This window comes from Delphinapterus leucas, chromosome 10, assembly GCF_059928025.1.
Source record: "Delphinapterus leucas isolate spDelLeu-1000000601 "Yukka" chromosome 10, BTC_Dleu_Yukka2, whole genome shotgun sequence".
In the NCBI taxonomy this organism is placed as follows: domain Eukaryota; kingdom Metazoa; phylum Chordata; class Mammalia; order Artiodactyla; family Monodontidae; genus Delphinapterus; species Delphinapterus leucas.
This window is the reverse complement of record NC_143138.1, coordinates 89,613,557-89,631,578: the sequence shown is the minus strand read 5'-3', so window position 1 is coordinate 89,631,578 and position 18,022 is coordinate 89,613,557. Positions and strand designations below refer to the sequence as shown.

The 18,022-nt window shown below is 37.2% G+C and overlaps 1 protein-coding gene across 14 annotated transcripts in view; it reads right to left on the bottom strand.

Moving 5' to 3' along the window:
- Nucleotides 1-1,238: 1,238 nt before the first annotated feature.
- Nucleotides 1,239-18,022, bottom strand: part of CHL1 (cell adhesion molecule L1 like) — a 198,607-nt gene continuing 181,823 nt past the window's right edge. For 8 of the 14 annotated variants that reach the window (XM_089919563.1, XM_089919561.1, XM_089919558.1 and 5 more), the window contains 8 exons: nucleotides 16,889-17,004; nucleotides 16,549-16,753; nucleotides 16,188-16,310; nucleotides 13,399-13,578; nucleotides 9,891-10,052; nucleotides 9,120-9,251; nucleotides 7,410-7,482; nucleotides 4,860-5,864 (listed from right to left, as the gene is read on the bottom strand). In XM_089919563.1, coding sequence (XP_089775689.1) covers nucleotides 5,636-5,864; nucleotides 7,410-7,482; nucleotides 9,120-9,251; nucleotides 9,891-10,052; nucleotides 13,399-13,578; nucleotides 16,188-16,310; nucleotides 16,549-16,753; nucleotides 16,889-17,004 — 1,220 coding nt within the window. In that variant the 3' untranslated portion in view covers nucleotides 4,860-5,635. The other 6 variants (XM_089919564.1, XM_022572537.3, XM_089919568.1 and 3 more) reach the window with 5 other exon arrangements.

The following is an 18,022-nucleotide window of genomic DNA, read 5'->3' as shown; positions in this document are numbered from 1 at the left end:
AGAATAGGGATGAAAGTGGTCCAGCTAATGTGTTCACAGGGCAGAGCAGGGGGCTGATCCAGGAGAAACACAGGCAATAATCTCAAGAGAATTTAGTGTAGGTTGAGTGTGGGGGACAGAAGAAAGCTGGGTAGGAAGGATGATGCCTAGGTCTGTGGCTTGAGTGCTTGGATGGATGCTGTTGCTTCGAATCTCTGAACTGTACAGTTGCAGGGCGGGGTGAGGGGGCGGGGGGAGGTGGATGGGAGCTGAACAGCTTTGGAAGGGGGCAACTGGCCTTCGCTTTTGAAACATTTCTCCCCCAGTCATCAGAGAGCAGACATCAAAACTTCAGATATAAGAAGAATTCTGGGATAAAAATACCTTGAAGTCACTGGCCTGCATGTGACAATCAAAGCCTTGGATGGATGTGACACTTCGGGGAGACAATAGAGTGGGAAACAGACTTGGAATTGAGTCTACCAAGAACTTCAGGATCCGGTAAGTTTGGATGTCCTATTTTCTTGCTGGAGAATTGCAATGTAGTAAATGTCGCCGCTTTTTCGTTTGCATACAGTGAGCTGTTTTCTAGATACAGTTTGGCTTGTTTTTCCCCCATTATATGTTCTGACCACATTCTCTTAAAACCAAGCAGTTTCTAAACATGATCAATAAGTCAGCTTTAAACTCAACCTCACCTTTCTAAAGCATTCCTAAGAGGAGTGAGGGAATAAAAAATGTATACTGTATGGAAACTACCTAGTACACAGAAAACACCTGTAAAACTCCCAGTTGTCCATAGATTGCCTGCTGAGCCACAGGCAGTGCCCCAATTACCCACTAGCCTTATTTGAAAGTATAGCATATTGGATGTGTTCTTGCGAAGCAAAACTTCTACATTGTTCTAAAAGCAATCAGATGAATATACATTCATCTTAATTTTACATTATCATAAACAGAGAGTTTATTGGCATATTTGTTTGTAGATGTGCATGATGTTAGATGGTCTATTTGTAAATATAGTCATTCAAATCAAAATCCTTTATTCATCCCTCATTTACGCTCTACTAATTTATACTTCATTTATAGGTATCCCAGGATCAGAGGCAACTGTAGTTAAGGTTGATATGTAAATTCTGATTCTTCGTATCTGGGTAGAAAAGCATACAAACGTTTTTAGAGTACATGAAGGCGAATGTTTATTTGGAAAGTTGAATTCCTTGTATACTGAAAATATTTTTTTAAACCAAACATATTCATAAGTGTAATACAGACACCACCTACAATACAAAACACATTTTAAGCGAGTTCTATGAATATTAATCTAAGCCAACAGAAAATCAGGGAAACCAGTTTCTACACACCTTCTACCTGTTTGGTGTTGTAATCAAACAATTTAAGATATAAAGAAAGCTTTGGCTCAACCCTACTTACTTCACTATGGGCACACTGGGACATATACGACCACAGATTACAAACCCAATCCCTTTATAATCAATGTAAAATTGTTACAAGAATCATATCTTAAGGACATGTAAACATTTTTAGGGTTTCAATTGGCAATTATGCTTTAAATGCTTAGAAAATCACACCAACATTTCTCATTCTTGTTCTCTCTTGAGCTCATCTCTTCCATGAATATAAAGTAGGAAAAATATTATTTGAGAATTCCAGCATAATTTCATTGTGCTTTACACTTTTATAAACATGGATACATCTAAAATATCAGATGCCTTTAGACCAACAGAATAACTCCCCCCAATTCACATTTTCTTATAAATACACATGCAAAATTCGTGAAAAACCCTTTTGTATAGCAAAGACCCTGCTTAATTATCTTCGGATTAATAATTTTTGATGGCATGTGCAAATCATACTGCTCATGGAACAGTAGAGTGCGTTCCTGCAGATTTGGTTTTCTATAAAAATATATTTATGTGTTCACAGGAAAAAAGTTGAGTTGGTATGTGGGGGGTGATTTTCGACATATCATTAGATTATAGGTTTATGAAGTTAGAAGGCATCTTAGCTTTTATCATGTTCAAATTTTTCTTCATAAAAAAGAACACCCTGTGATGGAGAGAAGGTAACTGAGAGAATCATTAGCACTTTAGAGAGACAGTTTGAAGCAAACAGGTCAAGCAACTTGTCTACGGTTTATGTACAAAATCAGTGCTGGAACCAGGAAGAGAACTTGGATTTTCCCAGCCCTTGGACAGCTGTCTAGGAACTGATCCCCACCAACAGGCCTTGAGATTATATACACCCTATTACATTGAAATCCTATTGACAGGCGACTAGAGAAAGTTAGTCATGGACCTATTCTTTCTGTGAAGCTTCCCGGTAGAAACCACATGCTATTGAGAAAAGGTAAGTAGAGAGTGATAGCAAAAGGCAGTGTGAAAGCAATCTCATTTTTCAAGTCCCTAAGTTTTGGCCGTTCAGAAAATATGAGCAGGAACATCCTTCTTACTCACACAGTTAACGGAGAACTCTACGATCTAGGAAAAGCAAACATTTCATGATTTGTGTTTCCTTCTAACTTAAAGGTAAGTAAATTGATAATAAATCTAATCCTAATGCACTTCTGAGATTATGTCCATCCTGCAGGATTCCGTTAAAACCTTGTTTAGCTGATGACAAAGAAGAGCAAGTGGAATACTAGTGGGACTAAACTCAGAAGTCCTAACCTTGGCCTCATCGATAGCTGAGTACCCGAAATTCCTCCCAGGTAAGTCAAAACGTGATGATTCTCCCTTGAGAAAAGTTGTGCCTTAAAATTAGATGGGGATGAAGCTCAAGGGGCCGGATGGGTGGGTGCGTGCACCCTCAGAGTGAGGGTGAGGCCCCACAGTAGTGCCTTCCCCCTTTGGGAATTCTTACTTCAGGGGTGTGGTCAAGTCCTGAGCCCACAAAGAATTGTTTTAAGTAAGACCTTCTTTTGCCGCCTATCCCTTTTGGAGGACAGACAAGGTTTAAAACGAGCATTAGCTATTCCATGTGGATTATTGCGTTGACCATTATACACACTCCCTCATTTTAGTGCACAAGAAAGAGCGGGCTACATACATCCAAGTCAAGGGTTTAACAATATACACCGATGGGTACAGTTCAAAAAATAAAGTAAAATCTGTGAGTCCATTTCACTTAAACATAATTAAGAAATACACTTAAGAATGTTGAGGTAAGGTTAAAAATGTTTTCCATAAAATGAGAAGCTCCACACTGAATTTTACTGACAGACATGCATGCACCGTCCTTCATAGTATTTCTAAACCGTTTCCATGTATAATTTTAGAAGGACTAGTAGCTCACGTGCCAGGAAATAAATTCCCTGACTTTGTACTGGCTTGGACAGAAGGCGAACATAGAAAACTATCCCCCCCTGAAGATGTTGTTTAAAGTGTGATACAGGCAAAACCTATGTATAGGAATTTCTACTGTAAACAGTTTTCCTTTTGCGGGGCTGGGGTAGGAGCACACTCAACAACAAAAATTTACCTTGAAAAATATGGAATCATTCCCCTCAATATCTATATGATGATATTTTATTTTGAGACGGTGGGAAAAAGCACATAAGAACAAAATCCAAATGCTTTGTACAAAGTCTTCAGTTTGGGAACCTCATGTGATTGGTTGGAGCTTTGGAATGATGAAACATGGTGCATTACTATATACTCCAGCTGCACAGACATGCCTGTTAATGTTCTTTTTCTCACTCCAAAATAAAACAATCTCTCTCTTAAATTGTGTAAATATTATTAACATCATATTTACAATGCATTCATGAAATATATGGAACATAACATTATACAAACGTAGAGAAGAGGTACAGGCAGTCAGTTTAGAAATGGAGCTATTAAATAGGTACCAGTTATTAGACCACAGCATCACGGACACCTCCTGCCTGTTCTTTCATAAGATAACCTGACCACTGCTTCTTTTGCAGCTGAATTGAGTCCAAAACAAAAACACAAAAAACAAAGATGTTTTTTGTAGATGTGATGAGTGACAGAAATTACAAATTCACGTTGAAACTGAAAAAGGTAGAATTCTGTTTAAGCATGACCGTCTCTGGGCAAAGAGTTAGGCGCTCAATAAATACTAGTTGATCGTTCCCCTAAGACTTCTACTACTCAAATTTTAAATAATAAATTTAGACTGTATATATTCCACGAACTGTTTAAGTAAGACATTCATTCTCTTTACATTTTAAATAACCAGTTTGCTTACCATCTTTTAACCTGTCAGGAAGCAAGTCACTAAGACGGTTCTCCGAGACGGAATACACATGTGCATACACAGAAAACCCACAAGGTAGCAACATCTCTGCAAACACAGTGAAGAGTAAAACCAGGCAAATATGGAGTTCACTGGATGGATACTTTGGATTCAGGTGAGGTGAATCTAAATACAGGATTTGTTTTGTGTTCTACATTTTGAGCACCTGAAAAAAAAAAACACAGGCGTGTAGTGCTAGGTATTTTACTTTTTCAAGGCAGTGCTATTGTTCTCAACACAACTGCAGGAAGTTCGAATTCTGGATAAAGTCTTTTGCCACAATGTTTCTCTTCCTAGAGGAAAAGTTCTTGCTCCCTTGAAGCAGATAGATATGGAAGGTTGGTGTGCACCGCTGATGGGTTTCTATGCTCTGCGTTTACGCTCGGAGTGGAAATGGTGCTGTAGAACTTCCATTGCTTTCCACCGATCCTTTCTCCTTAGATCCAGCATAGGCGCCAATAAATGACCCATCCTCACTGAATAGACCGTGGTCACCTTCTCCGTAATCGACTAAGCTGTCGGCACTTTCTGTGGCCCGCATATCCCTGTTAAGGGAGCGAAGGCTTCCTTTGAGAGGTTTTTCATCGCTGTCACTAGAAAATAAAAAATAATTCGACAAAAATCTAATGTGAGGTATTCACGTAAAGCGAGACTCATGCACGAGTGCTAATAGGTTTTTAAATTTTCCGGATCTTCATATTAGCACTGAAGACAAGACAGGTAAATCCTGAATGACCCCTTTCACAAAGAAATGTTTAAATCGTCATTACCAAATTTGTGTCGTTCTGAGTAATTAAGAAACTCACGACACTCCTGCTTCCCTTTAAAACTGAGACACGCAGATATCCAATCTGTCGATTACATAGAGAACAAATGTTATTTCCTTCCCTTTCATGAAGTTCTGGAACCCTAGTCTCGGTCTTCTTTCTTTACCTTTGATCCTGCATGTTCCTCCAAATCCCTCCAGAAATGTCTCTCTTGTTTAGGTTAATCAAATTCTGTTTCTTGTAAGCAAAGAACTTTCTTTAGTTTCTAAACTCAGGTTTGTTAAATGAGAAGAAAAAAAAAGCTGGCATTTTTAGAACAGAAATACTACAAGTATCTTGCATTCATTTACGCTTTGCATTCTATTCTTCAACAAAAGCAAGTCTGAGTTAGTACAAGGTCTATAAAATGATATAGTTTTCTTCATTTCTAGATGATGGGGTTTTTTTAATATCAACTTCCGTCACACTAGAAAGCTGTACACCAAATTAGAAGATTTTATAAAATTCTAAAAAAGGAAAATTTGGGAGAAAAGTATATAATTACTGTGCTATTAGCATTTGACAGTATGTGGTAGTCGCTGGTGCTGGTCATCCAATAGATCCATATCTCAGCCTGCTGGAAGCATGGCAGGATGATACTTCACTGCCCTCTGAGTTAGGCATTGCCATGGGACTTTCTCTGGCCAAAGTGAGCAGAGGTGACATATGTCACTTTCCAGACAGTACTCTGTTTGCCATGTTCCATTTCCTCTGCTGGGCTGACCCCTCAGTGCTCGCTCCCCAGCCGGTGCTCTCAAGTGACCAAGAGGGCTCAAGCCATCTGTGTTGCACACGCAACTTGAGAAAGAAAAATATATGGCGTTGTTTTCAACAGCAGCGTGACCCAGACTGTCCTGACTCATATAGTAATTGGCTTCCGAACTGGGCTGCTACAGTTATAAAAGCAAATACGAAGAAAACAAAAAGACAAAATGTGGCATTACCTTAAGGACCAGGCCACAAATAGCGAAGCAACTCTTACCAGAAGCTGGAAAGACGTTATGTAACTGTCTCCTTGCATAATTTTCCAGGTAAACACGTAGTTTTGGGGAAAGATGATGGAAACTGTATTAACTAACAGGATGCCAGGTGAAAGCTTGCAGGGGATGATTGTACCCGTCTTTTTACAGCAGCAGCAAAATATGAGGGAATGGGTTTTAAATAAGGCATGTCTTCGTTTTTTCCTCATAAAATCGAACCAGTAATATCTATCTTTCAAAAGTATTTTCAACAGTTGCCATAGGCTCTCAGTGATCCCTGCCTTGTGGGATTTGAGTCACAATTTCCTAAATTTGTATAATTCCAAGTTTTCTTTTTCTCTCTCTCTCCCTTCAGCCTTTAATGCTCCTTCTCCGTGGAAACTACCTCAGATGGAAGGAAGAAAAATAAGTATAGTGCAAAGTAGAGCCTAGAATGAGGCTCAGATGTACATCAGTTAATGCAGGATGGCTAATCAGAATACTCCACATCCCCGATTATAGTAATGATCCAGGGTGAGGCCCCTCAGAGCCAATCAAGTCCATTATTTGATATGGATGCTGGTCTTGTGTGCCAACGGCCATATACGCCTGGAAACTGTAACAGCTCCTTTGGCTGCAGTATAGAGAGGACCTGACTGAAAACAGTGGCATCCTAGCAAAGAACAGGTAAGAAAAGAAGAGGTACCTACCTCATTCCAGATTTCTTGCAATTTCTCCTACGTGTGACACACTTTTATACCTTCATAAGTTTGCTCTGGTAGTTAAGAGTAACACAGTCTTTTTCATCCTTTCCTCCTTTGGAATGGACCCTTCCCACAACTTCTCTTAGGCAGAAATGGTTGCTCCCTTTTCCGCTCTCTTATTCTCTTTCATTAATTACAGTTACTTATTTGCATTGATACTTTTTTCCGCTGAAGACTAGGTTCATCTTGAGGACATGCTCTGCGACTCAATCACCTTTTAGGTACACACCGTAGGTGCACAGGATACACGTTTATGGGTGTAAACTCCATACAACCTGGGTTCACAATGGCCACGGTGAGGAGAGACTACAAGCTGTTTTGGCTACTCCATCTATAGCTACTCAATCTAAATAACAATAGTGTCCTCTGCATAACACCTTTCAAGAAAAGTGTCCTAGCACACACGCTACCTAGATAGCGGTTACATCCCCACCTCAGCACAGAGAAATTTGATTGGGCCACTTAAGGCCCTTTGTTTTCTTTTCTTTTTAAACAAACTATTCTTTATAGGAGTATTAAAATATAGTCCTGTAATCGTTAAGAAGAAACACTTTTTTCTGTTTGTAAGCTGACGATGAATATGTGCTCTGCTACATTTTTCAATGGAACGTAATGTTTACCTGTATTCACCAAAGGTTTCGTCTTTCACTGACTGAACTTCTGGGTCTGGATGCAGATCTTCCTTTTCTTTTACTGAAAAAAAGGGGGAGGGGAGTAATACAAGTAATTTTTAAAGACATATTTAACAGGGCTGTTGACAGGGAAAGTCAGGTTTGTTGTGGTTGTACCCGTCACCCATCAGAGTTATCTCTGCGTTCAAATAAAAACAGAAAAAGGATTCTCTGGCTTGTCTTCATTTGCCATCAGAGTTGCAGGCTGCTGCAGATACGCACACAAGTAATGTAGTGTTATGTGGGCAACACGTCGTACTGGAAGAGTCCATAACTTGGTTATGGTCTCTTAATGAAGACCAAATTATATACATTTTACTATCCCAAACTTTTTGAAGATGTCATTGGCTGATAGCAGATCTATGTCATTATAAACCACAGGGAATTAAGAAAAAGTCAATCATTCGGTGGTTCTCTCTCTCTTACTCCAAACTGCCTCAGTAAGCAGAATATTCAAGTCTATAATGACAGAATAAATTAGATTTATTCTGCATCGTGGGATACAGGCCAAGGAGGCTGTTGCTTCACTTTACCAGGAAAACTCAAACTAAAATCCTTCTTCGTGGCACTTTTTACTACTACTTGCCAAGACCTGAGAGTTTCTCTTAGTTGTCCTGAAAATGAAATGCTGACTTGTTTTTCTTTTCTGGGCACGATTTGAAGAAGCTTCTTCAGAATTTGGATAGGGCAACATTTCACAAATGACAATTCGCTGGGACACTCAAAAGGAAATGCTCTCTCTCTTAAAGTTTCCAGTTAATTACCTAGAGCGTTCATGACTCATTAAAAATCTAATTCCTAACAAATTCAGTCTAAACAAGAAAAAACATGTATAATGGCATAAATTCTGTGTAACTTTACAATTTAGAAATTATTCTCTTGTTTGATTGTGCAGTATACATCATGGGCTCCCCAAAATATTTTGCTGGATGAATCGTAAGCCAGTAAAGAATTTCACACTGTGATCTGAACATCAACAAACGAATAGCACTGGGATCTAAATCTTTCCCCCTATGTAAAAGCATCATGAATGCTAAGCAAAAAAAATAACAGTAACAACAGAACATGTATATCTGAAAAAGGCAAACAAAATTTGGAAATTGAATGAAATTAAAGCCAAGCCAGATATTAATTAATAATTAATTCAAGAGGCAGTGTATCTGATATATGTCATGGTAATAAGAAGTGCGTTCCCAGCACTGGTTAAGTTTAACACAGTTGACTAGCAGAGCCAGTACTATAGAATGGACTAATGCAAAACCTCTCTGGGTCATGAATGCGTAGAGAGGCGTACTATAAACGGGTCCTTCTTTAGACATTAAAATATATGTGTGTGACTTAGTAACAGGTCTTACCAACATCTGTGATACTTTACAGATAGAAAATAGAAGCTTGGAAGTATTATATGTCTCCCTAGAGCCCATTTTATATACTAGAAACAAGAAAGCAACCAACTAGAGATAATATTCTAGACCCCACGTACTCCCTTCGGTTAGTTAATATAGGAATTTTTCCCCCTCTCAGTATACTGTACACCTAATGTTCTAATATCAATTTGACTTAAATGTGTAATTAAAAAAAATTAAAGATGTCTCTGAAGATGGCCCCCGAGAAATTAAAGACAATAAAATTCAAAGTCATATTAAGAAACAACTTTACCTGAGTACTTTCCACCTTTGTTCCTCTTCACAAAGCAAACAGTCAACAACATTAGCGTGAGAAGAGCAATCGCACACATCAATCCAATAAACCAGCCTTGCGTGGAGATGTCATCATATAAACCAGCATATTCTGTTGTACAAAGAGAAGTCACACGCTGAGCACTAGAAACGGTCTTTGGATTATGCCCTTCTGGGGAAAATTAAACACCATTTTTAAATGTACAAAATAGCATCAATTTTATTTTTTCCTTGGAGTGACCCTAGAGGGAATGTGATTCGAAGGACATTTCATTGGGAGAATACTGATAAATCATTTAATCATTTTTTAGAAAGGGCCCTCTCAAATTGTGTTTGATTCTGTGGATGAAAACCAAAGAGAGACAGTAGGGACAGATGCAGTTAAATACAGCAGCAACAGCAAGCAAGCAAAAGCACAAGCTGCCTCGGTTACATGCAGATTGCTATGGAGACGCTGGGGTTTTGGTTGTGGTTTTCTTTTGGGTTTCTGTTATTAACACACGTTAATTAGCAGCAGACATTTTCAGGCAACTACTCTGGTAAAAACAATAAGGGATAACTCGGACCTTGGTGAAGCATTTTTTGTTTTGACAATTTTAAAATGCTATGCCAAAACAAATGGAAACTACTGTTGTTATAGCTAACATACTTCGTATTTTTATCTTTAATATAGGAAGTATGTAACATTAAATAATCTACAGAACACAGATGTATTGTCTAAGATGGCTCCAAACAGAGTCTCATTTCTCACCTCTCCCTCTTGTCTCAATTACATCTTCAAAAATGCTATTGTTATCAACCCAATTCTTAGTCAATAGGCGAACTATATGTTCAGCTCCCGGCTCAAATGTCTCTACTGGGTGAATCTTTTGAGTAAGATTTACTCCTTCTGATATCTTCCCGACACGTTTACCTAAGAAACGTACACAGTTAAATCATACGAATTGTCATCAATGAAAAGTAGGACATGAAAAGGAAAAAAGTATTGTTATTTGAGATGAATAAGAGAGGGCTTTGTAGCATTTTTTTCCTCAGTTTCTGAATTATCAGAAGATCAAGAAAAGCAACGTTTCAAGATTTTCATTTTTAATATGCTGATATGGAGTAAATGAAATGAACTGAATTCATGTCCTTTTAAGACGATGCACTTACTTATTAATGAAGTGATACCTATAAATCCGCCTGGTCATATGAATGGTTTAAAACCAAACACAGACTTCAAAAAACTATACAATGTCATCGTTGCAATTTGGACTTTCACAAACCTATAGCAGGGCCGGAATATGGCAATTTTGGCTTATAAGTGAAAGCATATGGCATTAAAGTCTTAACTCTGTATTATTACTTCTTTTTGCTTTGGTTGTCTTCATAAATATTGGTGGAATAGCATCACAGTATGCTCATATATCAAATATTTGAAAACTGTAGGAACTTAAGCTACATAAAAGTGCAGGTTTACGGGTACATTTAAATGAAATGCATTGAGATTTTCAAAGTGAGAAATTTACACGTTTCAAAAGAAACGTGAATATGTCAATATATTAATTGTAGAATATCAGTAGCAGATAAAAATATGACTCAAGTGTCATTAAAATATACATTTCATGTCTAATATTATAACAAAATACCTAAAATATTTTTTCCTCTTGATCCATACTTTTGCTAAGAATTAACTCAGTTAAATAAACGTAAACCAAGAAATGTTAACAAGTTATACTGAAAATGAAATATATTCCATGTTGAGAATATTAGGAGTCATTACACTGTTTTAAGTGAGAATGTGTCACACGTTAAAATTTAGTTACAACTTTTCACCACGGAGTAAAAATTGATTATATAGTTACTGATAACACAAGGAGCGTTAAATGAATGGCACCATGGGAAAAATAAGACCAGTTATATTAGCTGAAGAAAGCCTTCAAGATTGAGCACCATTGAAACAAAACACAATTAATTTTGCCCTTGAAAAACAGAAATTTAGTGTTACATTAAGTAGCGCAAGCTTTTGAAATACAGAGCAAAGCAAGTGTTTTATTCAAACCAGTAATGACACAAAAAAGAATACTTCTGATTAACTCCATTTTTCCCCCAGTTAGATTATGGAATGTGAGCCACCTGAAACTCAGAGTGACAACCAGAAAATGGTGGGGGAAAAAAATGCTCGCGTATCAAATCCCATTCTCTGATTTAATGCCAGATGACCTTAAAATGTGCCATCTATGCAAAGAGAAGAAAGATACACAGAAATACACTCCAATTTGCACAGAAGTTATCATTTTTAGAGAATTTAGTGATAGCAAGATGGATTTCCTCAGTAGAAGTATATATATATATATATATATATATATATATATATATTATTTTTCTCTCTTTTTCTCAAAGATCATGCCGAAATTGAGTGGCAGAAGGAGATTACAGTTTCTTTCCCGTAAATATGGCAAGATAGGCCTATAGAAGAAAAATCAGTGTCAACTAGGGAAGGGGACAGTAGCTGAAAATGCAGGATCCTGAAAAAGAGCGCAAACATACTAGTAAGAAACATTTTCAAATTACAATACATGAGTGAAGAAATCTGCTGTAAAACACTCAAGCACATTAGTTGTATCTTTAATTCGCAGAAAAGATGTAGCATCGTTTATAAAACCACATCAACAGCATTTTCTACCCTCTGAAAAGAGTTTGTCAAACATAAACACAACCAAGCCCAAATTCTCCAAATATTTCCATAGATAATAGAATGCGTAACTATTGTAAGGCAATTTTGTGAATTTCTTTTCTTACATGCTTCAAATTGGCAGGAATGGGATTAGCATTTCTGACACATACTATGGTCTTGGTCCTAAAAAACAGCAAACAAAAAAACCCTCTCCATGCCCTAAATTCTGTTTTAGAAAATACGAAAGTTGCATGTTTACATTACCACTATTCTGACTTATTTTCTTTGTGTTGAACACTTGATATCCGTTTGAACTCTTGAGAAAGAAGAACCTTTTAGTTACTAGAAAGTTTTCAATCACCATCTTTAAATCTACCTCTTAGGAGTAAGTAAATGAGTTCTTCATTTCACTTGGTGTCTAATTCATCCTTGGGAATAACTTGTGGGTTTCTGGGGAGAAACCATTTTGAATATACACATATATATTTTTTCCCCATAAAAGGGAGTTTGGAGTATTTAGGGAGTCTGAGGAAAACATAAGCTCTTCATTATTTAGCTACAGTAGGAACAAAATGAGAGGAAGAAACAAACTGACAATAAAGGGCACAGCATAACCATTCACACAAACCCATTGATTTTATACTGATTCACAAACTTCAGTACATTTCCATATGTATCTTTTATAAATGATAGACAATTCAATTTTCATTTTCTTTTTCCATAGTCTAAAAATTGGGAACGCATCCAGAACAGCGGACACGTAGTCCGCTGACACGTAAATGACTTATTTATATTTCCCTTCCTACCATCTCCCGTTTCCTTTTGCCTGCCTCAGATATCCCTCTAAATCTGATGGACTTGAATTCTACACAAGGCCCTCTTTTTAAATTTATTAGTGTGTATATCCATTCCTCCAATCCATTTCCCTTTCTTGTTCTACCTTCTTATTTTCTCTCCTGATGCCCTGTTGATAACATAGAAAGCTTAGTAAAAATACCGCTAAAATCATAATTGGAGAAATAATTTGGGAAGGGAAATGGCCTGAGTTGGGAAAAAAAAAAAAAAAGTGCAATTGCATTAGGAGAATTGTACAAATGAAACCAGAGATTTATGAGCCATTTTCAAGCTAGTTACTTGGCATCAACCAGTAGAGAGTAAACTAAAATTGATATATGAATCAATGTATATATGAGCCATGACATGGAGGTGAAATGTCTTAGATCAGCGTTGCTGATCAGCATTGCAAAATGTCTACCAGTGCAAGAGGCAAAGGTTTTCCCGTGTGGAAACATTTCCACAAGAAAAATATCCCTCTACTAATCTTACAAGTAACGTTTTGGCCTTATATCCCCCTATTTTAATTAAGCAAAATTATAGTTCCTGACCTTATATACACTAAGGCTATAGTTTGATTACTGATGTGAAGTTCATACATTGAGTCAATGTGAACTTTAGAAACAAGATAAATAAATTCTCTACGTCAGTGGAAAACAGAAGGTCAGACAGATTGAGATCACAATCATTTCTAATTTACAGTGATGAGCATGATGCAGCCCTTTCAGAGCAGTTTAAAACACAGCACGCATAAACCTCCTGTACTTACTCCCTTCTCCTAACGTGGAGCTTTCCTCAGTGATGGGTTTTCCACAGCCCTTTGAAGTGCAAGCCCTCAAGTAGAATTTGTACTTGGTAGTTGCATTGAGGTTTGAGAGACGCCAGCTGGGCTTTGATGGAGTTGTAATGTTGATATCATTTAGTTCTCCAATCTCATAGGTGTCATTTACTAAAGAAATAAACAGGCATGTCAACGGCTCAAATTTCACAGCCTTAACCATTCAAGTTATGTTGTCTCTTATTTTTGCTTCTATGTATGCTTGTGGTCTGCAAGATATTATCTTAATTATTCAGAGCTATCAACTTACTTAATTCTCTGAGGTAGGTGTAATTATTATGATGCATTATACATGAGAAAATTAACGTCTAGCAACAATAAACACCTTGCCTAGACCTAGAGCCACTAACCGGCAAACTGGGATTTGAATCCAAACTACAGCCTTTTAACTCCAGAGCCCATGTTCTTAATCACTATGGCATACTGGAAAATCACTCCAGCTTTACCACACCTATTTAAAATGATGAACTTTCCCCCATTATTATATTTCCATTGTGTCCTTAAGTATTTTTTAATCTTCTGGTGTGATAATTTGGACAATAATCTACATAAGTCTTCTATAGTTTCTGGTTTAATATGTGGCACCAAATAAGTACTCACATATGTAGACTCAAGAAACTGATAAATTCCACATTTTTAAATATCTACTGTATTCTAAGCACTATGTAAAGTGATATATGGAAAAAGATGATTTAGATAGTGCCTTTCAAAGAATCTGCCACATAGCAAGATCATGATAGTTGTGCAAAAGCCCAAAGCACTGTAAGCTTGCCGTAAGAATAATTCAAGAGATGAAATGGTATTTCCAAAACTGTGCAGCCATTAGTGGTAAGAAAACGACTAGAATAAACACTCTTGACTCGCAGTCCAAGAGACCATAAAAAAGTACATTTACTCTTTAACATAAAAACGCCTCCATTGGTCTATATAATGCAGCGATATGAATGGAAATGAAAAAGAAACTAATAATCCAAACACAGGAAAGAAGAAAGTAAAATAATCACCATTTGTAGATTATTGGAGAGCATTCCTGTAAAATACCACCAATCAATTGAAAAACTACCACAATCAACGTAAGAATTCAGGAAAGTACAGAGAGAGCTCTCATATACACACTCGACAACTATTTACAACATATAAGAGCCACAAAAATATATAAGCCACCTAAAAATATCTCAATCGCTTAATATTAATAGAGAGCAGAATAAGTATATATCATTTTATTAAAAAATCCACATATCAAGTAGCACAGTAACCACTGCAATTGTTACTATTTCAGCCTTTTCTCTATATATTCTAAGAACTTGTTTTAAAAATAAATTTATATATTATATACAGATCAGCATGAAGGTTGGAATTTAATGTTGAGTTTCTTCATTATGAGGATAAAGATAAGGCATATCTTTATCAAGCAAAGTGACATTTGGAAAGTCTTCAAATATTTCTTCAGTGCTTTCTACATGTTTGAAATCCAGTTCATGGAATAGTGTAGGCTTTACAGTTCAGCATCTAGAATGACTGAGCTGGGTCTGAATCCTTGTGTAACACTTATTTTACTGCACAGCTCTCTGTAAGTGAGCTCTATATGCTTCTCATCCATAAAGTAGTGATGGTACATTCCTCATAGATTTCCTCTTTTAATGAAAAAAAAATGCAGGAAGAATTCTTAGTACTTACTCATCCTGCTATATACCAAACACTCAAAGACGCTAAAATGCTGCCTCTATTAGGGTTATGGCTGTATCCATTTAATCATAGGTACCTAAAAGAGAATAGGCCATCAGAAGCTAAAGCTGGTACCTGACCTGAATTGCTGCAAGCCTTGAACTGACTGATGGCAGTTCAGGGCTATGATCAAGTTGACTTTTGCAAGCAGTGTAGACTGGGTTTCTATAGTCCTGGTGTTTTTGTTGTTTAGGAATTCATGTCTTCAAAGTTTAAATTTTTTCTATGAGCTCAGTCCCCTAATTTCCATTTTGAGATGATGCCTAGATTTGAAAACTACTGAAGATCGGAGGCGTTATGATTAAAACGAGCTGATTTCATCTAAACATGTTTGTTTGATTTTTTTTAACCTAACGGCACAGCAGCATAGGGGGAGAGCCTAGGGTAATGGTCCAAAGACAGCTCCTTGGTTCTCTCGATATTACATGACTGTACCACTGGGCTACCAATAGAGGATTCTCAAATACAAATAGATGCAGGTTTGAGATTGGAAACATGCACAGAGACAGAACAGGCAGTGTAGTATGGAGGTTAGTGCGCTTTGAATCTCCACTACATCATTAAGTTTTTCTTTGCGTATTTCCTAATGCTCAAGGCCTCTTATATATACGTATTAAATGCATGTTTTCTTAACATACTGCTTTTCTTCTAAAACAGGAATTGGCAAACCTTTCCGAAAAGGACTAGATTGTAAATATTTTAGCCTTTGTGGGCTATGCAATCTTTGTGGCAACTACTCAGCTTTGCCACTTTAGTGAGAAAGCAGCTATAGACAAATTTGAGTGAGTGGACATGGCCGTGTTGCAATAAAACGTTCTTTATACAAACAGGCAGCAGGCTGGATTTGGTCTGCCAGCCGGTTTACAAACCCCTGTGCTGTAAAGGAAGTATGCCAGCTTACAAAGCATGAATTGGATTCTCAGCATGGTAAACCAAGTACGCAACCAGGAAAAATGAAACATTACTAGGCAAATCCAGTTCAAATATGTACTTACTTATCTGGTACTGTAATAGATAGCCAGTTAAGTTTCCATTTAATTTCTTAGGTAGTCCCCAGGATAAAGTGGCAGTGTCTTTATCAACTTTGATGACCTTGAGAAAAGTTGGCTTTTCAGGTACTGGAAAACACAAGGTCAACAACAGACACTCAAAAATTGGTAAATTTCTTTTAAAAAATTACAGTTTATTAAATTGAGAAGCTAACTCATATGACGTAAATACAGATTAACTAACTAATAAGGGAGGAAATGTCTTGGCCATTGGGATATTTACTTTGTTATTTATTTTAAATTGTTATTTATTTAAAAGTTGGATATTTATTAAATATATTGTTATTCTACATTGTTATTCTCTCACCTCCTTCTGGTGTGTGAAATATATAAGGCTCACTCTCTGGACCAGCTCCTTTGGAATTATAGGCTAAGACCGTTAAGTGAAATTCACTAAAGGCATCTAGGGAAGGAACCATTCCATAGTTTCTTTGTCCTGAAAATCTCAGAATGTTTACTTCTTTGGGATATGTTCTTCCATCCAACAGACTTTTTGTTTTCCACCAATTTACCTGCAATGAAAATAGGAACGCTTTAACACATCAGCCGTGGTGGCACATTCTCTTTTGGCTTCTTCTGGAATCAGTTCTTATTTACAGGAAATCTATTAATTCCACAGTGAGAAGAAGAAAATGTATGATAAAAACCTGATATCCTTTCAGATGTCCATGTACTCTTTCCTTTGGAATTGTTGACCAGGTAACTTTAACTAATGTGCTGTTTATCACATCCACCCCATGGATCACTGGAGCTGCATCAGGATCTGTTAAGCACATAAGAAGGATTAGCTTTCAATAATCTCCAAGCACGATCATTAAGATCATTTCCAAAAGGTGATCTTTCATGTTTTTTAATCTGAGGAAAACACTTGTCTCAAATCAATTGCAAATGGAACCAAGAGTTTCTCATTACAGAAGAGTTTCAGGGTCCAAATAGGTTTCTAGAGAAGAGGAGAGCCTGGACCACACTGAGAAAAGACCCCCTTCAGATGGATACAGTGTGGGCAATGTAACTGGAAACAGTGGCCAGTAAAATCTTCTGTGAGCATCTGCCTCTGGAAACATGTGAGCTAGACTAATAATATAACTAAAATTACTTGGGAGTTCGATGAATCTAATATTCATAAGAAGAGCTGACATTAATTGAGCATATTCTGTGTGTCAGACACTGTGCTGAGGGCCTATACTGGATTGGCTCACATCATTGTTAGAACAACCCTATAAAGTGGTATTATTATCCCCATTCTACAGGGGAGCTAACTACACGCGAATAAACCAAACCCACCGCAGCCAAAACTAATAGTTCACAGTGAGAAGTCCTGTGTAGTGAGAATTTAGGTAGCAGGTGAACTAGACCTTCTTCTATTCTTGGATCGAAATATTACTTTGGATACTGCAAGAACAATGAGAATAACTCGTACCATGTACAGATTCGGAATGCTGTACAGCATTTCCTTTTTCCAATAATTTGCAGCTGTTATTATGGTGTAAATATTTAATAATAAGATCGTATCACCAGTACCTCAAAACTGTGTGTGTGTGCATGCGCACACGTGAGATTCCATATGCAAATCTGGGTGTGCACCTCATCTTCGTTAGGAAGGCTCCAGCTCTGAGGCCAGGGTGCGACAGCAGACAGCTGTTGTTAGGAAGTCCTTGACAAGTAAGGGCAGATGTGATTGGAAACCTTATGACAGTTATGCTGCTTAACTGTGGGCACTGCTGATTCCAAGTCTTTGATTTTCATGATAGAAATAGCTTTTTTGGGAAACTGAATAAAAT